The sequence below is a fragment of the Melopsittacus undulatus genome, chromosome 1, assembly GCF_012275295.1.
Source record: "Melopsittacus undulatus isolate bMelUnd1 chromosome 1, bMelUnd1.mat.Z, whole genome shotgun sequence".
Classification (NCBI taxonomy): domain Eukaryota; kingdom Metazoa; phylum Chordata; class Aves; order Psittaciformes; family Psittaculidae; genus Melopsittacus; species Melopsittacus undulatus.
This window is the reverse complement of record NC_047527.1, coordinates 127,796,309-127,805,658: the sequence shown is the minus strand read 5'-3', so window position 1 is coordinate 127,805,658 and position 9,350 is coordinate 127,796,309. Positions and strand designations below refer to the sequence as shown.

Genomic DNA, 9,350 nt, shown 5'->3' with positions numbered 1-9,350 from the left:
TTTTCCTGTGTCTTTTAAGCAAAGGCTATCAATTTGGTACTTACTGCAGGTCTGTCCTTATTCCTGCTGAAATCCAGGGTAACTTTCTTAGTGATGCAAGAAGAAAGTTTTGCTGATACAGACGAATGTCTGCTCGTGACTAGGGTGAAACAAAGCTGTCTTTTCTGCATGATTGAGATTTTGACCCTGACTAGAGCTCATACTGACCAGTGTTCCACTTCTGCTTTCATTCCAGTAAATAAAACCCAGGATGACTGCAAATACTAACTCAGTTATAGAGTGTGAGACTAGAGTCTGACCTTTGCTAATGTAGCCTTCTTCATGGTTGTGCTCTTTCCCAAGAACAAAGTTTCCTTTTAATTAGAACACTAGAGCTTTCAGTGTTGATTACTGTTATTTACAAGGAAAATCTACAGAGCATTCACCATGCTGCAGACAAGCATTGGCCTATTGACAGCATCTCTATTTACACTACCATTTGGATTTGGGCCATATAATTCCATGTAAAAAAAGGTGAGTGTGTGACACAGTAAAATGGTATGCCAAAATAAAGATTATTCTTTCCTCTTTGTTTTCTTTATCACATGAAATAATACATTAAAAATATACGAATGCTCTAGGCAATGTAGAAAACTAAAAAGGACTAGTTTGGTGAATGAGCATAGTGAGAGGCTATGAATATGGATATGTTTGTACTAAGAAGCCTAGAGGAGATACTTTTTATGTGTGGTAATACAGAAATACATACTTGTAACTCTGCACACCAGGGAGAGAATATTCCCCTAAAACAAGTACTTTCTCTAGCAGTGCTCCTTGTTGATCAAAGCTGCATAATTTAAAGCATCTAGAGGTAGCTTTAAATTATTCACAGTATTTTTTTTAAGTGATTTGGTATATTGCAGACAGTCTTCGTGTATCTAGCAGTCTTCTGTAAGTTCTATAAACTTTTGCATTCTTACAGAACTAGCAAGTTTTCTGAAAGTCACACTCGAGAGGAGGGGACAGGACTTTGCATAACAGGAGCAACCGTGGTAGCCACATCAAACAAAAATGCCAGGCATGCAAGCCAATACAGAATGGCTGGACAGAGCCGGCAGCCTCTAGGTCTCAGGCCAAACGTTGCTATGTGGTGCCTAAGAGTTTTCTGATACCCTCAAAAGCCCCAAATAGGAATCCTGCAATTAATGCATCTAACTCCTCCTTTACTGCAGTCTCCTCTCCTATTGGTAAAAGGTCTTCCCAGGCTCATGTGGGGATCCCACCCCTTTTGTGGGTTTTCATTCTGAAGCTATCCACAACTTTACACCTGAATGAATGCCAAGCCTCTCTGAATATATAAAGGAAACCTTCAAGAACAATTTCAGAGTTACCCAGAAGAAGCAGGAGAAAAACGAATTCATCCAGCTCTGTCAGAGCCTGAATCAACCATGCTTCTCCCTGCTATTCACTTCTATGGCTTTCTCCTAGCTTGCATCTTCACGAAAAGCTACTTGGCTTTCAAGAACGATGCCACAGAGATACTTTATTCGCACGTTGTTAAACCTGCTGCAGCGAGCCCAAGCAGCAACAGCACGTTGAATCAAGCCAGGAATGGAGGCAGGCACTACACCAGCACAGGATCTGACCGTAACAGTGAGTATCCTACCGGCGGCACTTCCACCGCACTCCTCTGCCCGTGCCCCTCTGGCAGCCCCAGCCCCGCAGCAGAGCGGAGCCCCCCCGGCAGCGGCGCCCCTCCGCAGCGCGCTTTGCCCCAGAGCCCGGCGCTGCAGGGAACCCGCGCCTCGGGGAAGTAGGGGCAACAGAAGATGCTGCTGCTTCCCGGCTGAGACCTGCCTCGCCGGGCGGCCCCCGAACAAAACTCCCTCCCTCCCCCATGCGAGTCCTGCAGGACCGGCTCTCTCGGGCAGGTTCCTTCCTGAAGGAGGTTCATCCAGGAACTCCGGGGCTTATGGGTTATCCGGCAGGGAAGAGAGATAAAGGAAAAGGAGAGGCATTTCTAAAGCGCTCGCTTTCTTAATTCTCCCTCCCACTGCGGTCAGGAGAGATCCCTGGGCTATTTTTCAAATGCAATAAAAAACTCCGAATTTTGTTCCCGCTGTTTATACTTCCTGCTGTAGCACTTACCTGCTTAACACCTCCAGCAAAAGTAAACAAATCAGCTCGTCATTTACCTACCATCTCTGCTCTGACTTGCATTTTTATATCTAGTCTTTTTTTTTTCTGCTGAGCTTTATGTATGTATAGCAAGATACATGGGACAAAACCTTCTGCTGACTTTATCTGTTCCCTCCCTTGTCAGCCTCCTTAAAATGAAACACGCACCCCAAGCCACCCACAAGAATTCAATAAAAATAGCGTAATCCGTGGAAAGTGAAGGCAAAAAGTGCCACAGATACCTCGCAGCTAAGCCAGGTGTATCAGCTTCTGTGAATGCTCAGGGTTTAAGCGCACAGGAAGCATCTCATCATTAGGAGATTACTGGAGCAGCCCAGTAGGTATTAATCGTCAAAGAGCTGTCACTGGAGAAAAGCTGAGCCAGGAAAGGCATAAAAACAGTAGGAGAAATGAAATCAGATCTGCGACCAGCTGCTTCCAGGTACATTCCTGAGTGCAGCTGCAGGAAGGCAAGATGGAATCTTTCCTGAAAGGCAGGCGAGAGGACGCTCCTGCAAACAGCCCCTTGGAGCAGTCCCCTGGACTGCCCATCCTGGGACACATGGGACAGGGTTAAGTAATCTTCACTCGGTGTCTCTGTTCAGAACTTGCTTCCAAAAATCCAAGTAGAAACAGAAGCAGCCTGTAGCTGTGATATGTAGATATACCTTCAAAGCCTTTAATGATTCACTCTAAAATGTTTCTAGTAATTACTTCTATTTTTAAGGCGTTAGTTAATTGCATTGTGTGTAGAATCCGTGCTGTAATTGTCCTTCAGAAAGAGGGAGAGCACAGCCAGTAGATTGCTTATTAAAATTAAGCATACTGTGGGCGTTTATTTCAAAGTGTAATTACTGAAATAAACATTTGTGTTTATTGCAGGGTGCAGAGCTGCACATACAAACGGGTACAGACATGCCTGTATGAGAAGCTCTGCATGTTCATTCTATGTCAGTTGCCTGAGATAATCTGCAGAATCTTCTATGTTGCATACAATATCAAGACTACTATAGGTACAGAGATGGTGTTCCCCTGAGGACAGAACAACCACTCTGAAATCCTTACTGCTAATTGTTCCAACTTTAGATGCAGAATGCCAGTCCCTGGTAACTTCAGCTATTGTCACTTTTGCAGTGTCTTATTGAGAGCAGCAGTGCTCTTCTCAGTCCACTGTAACCATGGAGTGACATGAAACATACTATTTGAAATTAATTTAAAATCATACAAACAGTTTCCAAAGCACTATTTCCCCTCTTGCTAATGATCAAACATAATTGTTGTAAACATCACAGAGCAGATTCCCTAGACTGAGAACAAGCAGGAAACATTTCTTCCCTTGGGGCATTTTTTCTCTTCTAAAAGGTATGTCCCTGAGAAGAAGGAGAGGGAATAAAACTGCCTCTTTTACCACAACTGCTGAAGTGCATCTCATAATAATTTCTTTCTGCTGTGGTAATAGCCAGAGATACCAACAGCACTCTAGGCCCTTCTCTTGGGGGATACAACAGTAAGAAGAAAAACTTAGTCTGTTAACGTGGAAATGACTGGTTGGTCTGAATCTCAGTGTTTATTGTTCTGTACATTCTGCAGATCGTGTTCAAGTTGGATGTCGAGAACTGAGATCCACCAAGTACATTTCTGATGGCCAGTGCACCAGCATCAACCCACTGAAGGAGCTGGTGTGTGCTGGTGAATGCCTCCCTTTGCCGCTGCTTCCCAATTGGATTGGAGGAGGTTATGGAACCAAGTACTGGAGCAGACGGAGCTCACAAGAGTGGAGATGTGTCAATGACAAAACTCGCACCCAGAGGATCCAGCTTCAGTGCCAGGACGGAAGTATAAGAACCTACAAAATAACTGTGGTCACGGCCTGCAAGTGCAAGCGATATACCAGGCAGCACAACGAGTCCAGCCACAACTTCGAGGGAACCTCTCAAGCAAAACCTATCCAGCATCACAAAGAGCGGAAAAGAGCCAGTAAATCCAGCAAACATAGTACAAGTTAGACGTCAGATGTTCTCTACTCACTCATCTCCCTGTCCTTGTGCCAAAATTGAACTCACCTGTAACCATTTGCTTTACCATTCTGACTGCTTAAAGACAAGTCTGCCATTGCTGTGTTCTCAGCTGACACTACATGCTTATTGCTTTGACCAAAACCAGAAGGGCATTCTTAGCATATGGACCTTTTGGGTGATTTTCCAAATGCTCAAGATGGAGAACAACACAAGCCTTCCAAACCCACACAATGAACTTTCTCCAGCCATGGAGGCAAAGAAAATTTGCCATGAATATTCACTGAAGTCTATTTTGTAAAAAGATGCTTTGTTGTGTGTTTTCATGAGAACAGTTATCTGTCTATTGCCTTCTATATCATGTTTTCATGAGAACAATTATCTGTCTATTGCCTTCTATATCATGTTTTATGAACTTCTGAAAACAGCTTAAAAGTACAACACCTAGCACCTGCTTTCAGATTCATTCTAAACACAAATGCCTTGCATGCTGACCTTTCTCTTATCTCAGTATACCAAAAATTAAAATCTGCATGGCAGCAATGAAAAAGTAAATCTGAACAAACTATTTATTTGTTGTTTTAATTATTTAATGAGCTTTTATGTGTGTTATAATTCCCTTCAGAATGTTCTTATGTTTATAGCTTTTCTCATGTATCAAAGTATTTTTCTATGATTTGTGGCTGGATTAGAACATACATTTTGTAGATAATGTAAAATAGACATTTTAGCATTCTTTATATATATATTTCCATTTTGAACATTCATAGACTTAGGTGTTATTTTGAAGTAGCAACATAAAAAATGGTTGGTTTGTTTTTTCTTTGTCACTCTACACTCTGTGTTATTTTGTTTACAAGTGTGCAATCAAAGACAGATCTGGTGACTTCCTGTCAAATCCATTGGGGTTTTTTTCTTTACAAAAATAAACACTGCTAAAACCTGTATTGTCTGCCTCTATGCATGAAAGTGCACATGTTGTAATTACTCACAACATTCAATCTTTAAACGTAGTAGAAAATTATTTGGTTAATAAAATCTATCCATGATATTCAAGATTAAAACAATCTTCTTGTGAAGTCCTTTTGGATGTATAGATGTAATACGGCCATTTAACAGATGGTCCTTATTAATGATCTGAGTGAGGCTCATACTGAACAATTCTCAAGTTGCACATTGCAGAGGTGTGTATTTAGGAATTTTTCCAAGCTAGTAAGATACCACCAATTTCTCTTTCATTAGTGATGATCAAGTAGAAAGAGTAATGGTAAAAACAGCAAGCAGTTTCTCCTCTCCCACAGAGCCAATAGAGTCCTACACATTATCTACAAATTCATATAGAATGTATATGGAAATGTACAGAAGGCAGTCTACCTTCCAACACATAGTCTATGAATTACTTGTCCATAATCTTTCAAACTATAGTGAAACACTATGGGCAAGCTTTCATCATGGGATTCTGTGGTTCTTAAATCATTAACTTTTACAACCCACTTGCACCCAAAGAAAAGATTACACAAGAAGAAAGTAATGAAAATTCCTGCCTGATAAGGTCTCACATAAGATCTCTTTGACATTCTCTTTACCTCATTCCATTTTGCATTTTAATTCCAAAAGATTAATCATGAAGCTCTTGGCAAAGATCTTCCTTGGTCATTAACGCAGAACTGTTTGAAAAATAACTGCTACTGTTTGACTTACTGAATCCTAAATTTTATTAACAAAATTTAATGTTTTTTTCCTCAAAGCTGCTTTCAAGAACTCTTTTTAAAATCTGCTATATGTAAGAAACATACATACATTTTTAGTTTTGGGGTTTTCTTTGATCTCGTGGTGGTGCAGTTAAAAACCATTGCATTGATGACCTTCTTGTTTCAAGTTTAATTCTATGATCAAGAAAATATCAGAACAATGAGATCAGATACCATTTAAACTTATATACTGTGATCTTAAAGGTGCTTCTTTTAAGCCTAAGAGGATAGATGATGAATAAAAGTGTGAGCAGAGAGAGGTGACATGACGTTGCTCCTAGGCATATCAGTCCACAGACATACAGGTATCCTAGGTTTTTATTTTAAACAGATATTACAGTCTCATTCAATCAATTTTATAAAAGAAAGATTATCATAGAATCATAGAATAGTTAGGGTTGGAAAGGACCTTAAGATCATCTAGTTCCAGGCTCTCTGCCATGGGTAGGGACACCTCACACTAAACCATGTCATCTGAGACTCTGTGTTCATTATCCCCAAATGCCAAACATCTATCCATTTTTAAATTGTTCTCCAGCTTCTTCAAAGATGATAAAGCACAGAAGATTGAGATAACAGACCAAAATCTAGCCAAAATTATTTTCAAAGCCAATAGTCACTACATGTCAGTAAAGCTGCCCTGCCTGTTCTGTGCTTGACTCCCAGAAATAAGAATAATGAAAAAAACCCACACTTCTTGACCATGACTCTTCTACAGTCAGTGAAGTTTGACTGTAATAAAAATATGCACATTTAATAAGAGTCTGCATTTAGCAATGGAAATGATAACTCCTACTTCATCTTTTCACACAGAACTACCTTAAGGGGAATAGTTTGTCATACTTCCATTAAGATGACTTCTGCTGGACGTGTTATTGAAAGACCACAGGTCCATCTGTAAGCCTGGAATATTTGAGGGAACATGAGGGAAGCCAGCAAGAGCTTTGTCCATCAGCAGCAACTCAACTTTGAAGTGCCACCTGGTTTAGCTATGGTCTCTTCTCTGGGCAAGACTTTGGCCTTTTGTAGGCGAGGTCTGCAGGAAAGCAGGATTACAAATATGTTAATCTTGAATTTTCATCAGGAATAATGTTACTCTTTGTGACTCATCTCCTATCTCTGAATGCTTTAATCTGGCCTATACAATCTGCCTTCTGTTTCATCCTGTTACATGTGAACTCACAGGGCTCTACCCAAGGATCTAGCAAAAGGCATTTATATAAGTACGTCCAACTATTTTTTTATTGTATAGAGACTCTTCAGCATGCAAAGTTGCAGTGGGTAGGATATGGGTATCTTGTATCTACAGTTTCTCAAAAATTCAATTATAAAATAGTACTGCTTAAACTAAAATAATGTTAAATATGATACATGTTTGTTTCATAACAAGTTTAAATGAGTTAAAACGGAAAGACAACATGCTAGAATTTTCTTAGTTGTCACCTGAAATATTAAGCCAAAGAGATACAAGAATCATGTAAATGTTTTAAAAAAGCATAATGTAGATTCGGATCATGCAAGATGTTATGCAAATTAGACTGCTAAATAGTCTAGATTTATTACACTAAGAATATACAGAAGTTGACTTTCTCAACAATATCTTAACATACTAGCAGACCACTAAGCCCTAGTGCTTCTTAAAAAACATTTCAAACATCTTAAAAAAGAACCTAACAATTTTTAAAGTTCTCATACTTGCATCTTTAGAAAAGTAAAAGTGAAGAAATTAGAAATAATATGTTAATCTGCCAGTAGCATGTCATTGCTTTCGAACTGATGAAAACTGCCCCCAGCTAAGGGGCAAATTGTTTTATATTGAATGGAAATCCATTTTCCGTAGACACTACTAGAAAGAAACTTACAGATGCTGATTGTTTTGGTAACATGGTAGCATGCAGAGGCACACTTTGTAGAGGCAGTGGTAGATAGTATGTGTCACTAAGACAGCATTGACTCTGGAAGTCAGAAGGGCCTGACACTTGTAGTCTAGACCAGAAATGCCCTTGAGAAATTTATTTATTTGTTCAGTTTTTTAGCAATAGTAACAAGTCTGTTGCTCTCTCCAGCAGCCTTGAATCAAACCATGCAGTCCAAGTTCAAGCATTTGTTTGGACAAAACATGAGCAGACATTTGAATAACACCCTTCAAAATACCTAACAGATTTCTGCCAGTAAATCACTGTAGTCCTTGTCACCTTGACCTTTATATCCTTTCTGAAGAAGTACAACATTAATCAAGAAAGGACTGTTCAATACATTCCACTGTGAGAGTCTTGTTGCTACAATATTAACCTGGAGGTGTTCCGTGGAAAATTATAAGGAATCCTTAGTGTTGGAAGGCGTCCTATCCTCATGATGCATTTCCTTTCCCGTAGGCCAGGCAAAGGGCTTTGATTTTAAGTTCACTGACATGCACATAAACATCACTCCAGGCCAAAACTGAAAATTCTCTAGAGATTTATGAGTTAAGCAGACATTCTGTCACTGGATTTAACTTTCCCTGAACATTGCCCCACAACAGAAAGCCTGCCCATGCATCTTTCTGAAATGCATCAGGCCCTTCAGCTCACTCATTGTATGAGTTATGTGGCCTGACACACTGAAAAAGTGTGTTTTTCAAGTGATATTGCCTACCACTGAGTTAATATTCAAACATCTACCCTCCTCAGCACTTCCATGACAAAAAAAATACTCTTCATCCTTAATGTTAATCAAACTACATGCCATGAAGATAGTCTCTACTAATTGCTACGAAAAATACAAAATTTGACTGTAACTCTGCTTGGGGAGTTTGTTTTTTCTTAACTCACTTTGGTTTGACAACACATTATAATGAATGAAGCAGTTTTATAGTACCTCACTGGAGTTCAGGCCTGAATGCCTCTATACAACCACAAAAAACAGAGAGGTTTTCCTAATATAGATGAAAATCAGGATCACTGACTGTAATAAGGCTGTTTGTGGAATATGGTACTTCATCAATGTAAAGGAAAATAAAAAAAACCCCCTCAGCTCTCTAGGAAAGAGGCCTAAATCAGAACACACTGCAACAATAATATAGTTCTGTTTACTAAACCCCAAAGACAACTGCTATCACAAAGTGACCTTTGTTATCATGTACTTAGGAACAAAATATTAAATCATCTGAAAATACTTTGTTGAGCACTTTGTCTATTTCTTGTCCCCTGCCCTATTTTAGCAGTTGTACAATACTGTATTATTGCCTCATTGTTTAAACCCTTAGCTGTTCTGAACTATACTTACCATAGCATGCTTTTTGATACAGAAATACTGCAAATCTCTTTTTAGAATGACTGGATGCACCAGTTTTGTATTTTGACTACCAAAAGGAAAAGTCTTTCTCTGACTTGACCTAGGAGTTGCACATTTGATTTGTTTTGTTAACCCCAGTAAGAAGTGACTTAGT

At 39.5% G+C, this 9,350-nt stretch overlaps 1 protein-coding gene across 1 annotated transcript; it reads left to right on the top strand.

Annotated features, from left to right (window-relative positions):
- The first annotated feature begins 1,243 nt into the window (after positions 1-1,243).
- SOSTDC1 (sclerostin domain containing 1) lies at positions 1,244-5,117 on the top strand. The gene is made up of 2 exons (XM_031052577.2): positions 1,244-1,632; positions 3,748-5,117. The coding sequence occupies exons 1-2, from the start codon at positions 1,428-1,430 to the stop codon at positions 4,161-4,163; spliced, it is 621 nt and encodes a 206-aa protein (XP_030908437.1). The 5' UTR covers positions 1,244-1,427; the 3' UTR covers positions 4,164-5,117.
- Positions 5,118-9,350: the final 4,233 nt, after the last annotated feature.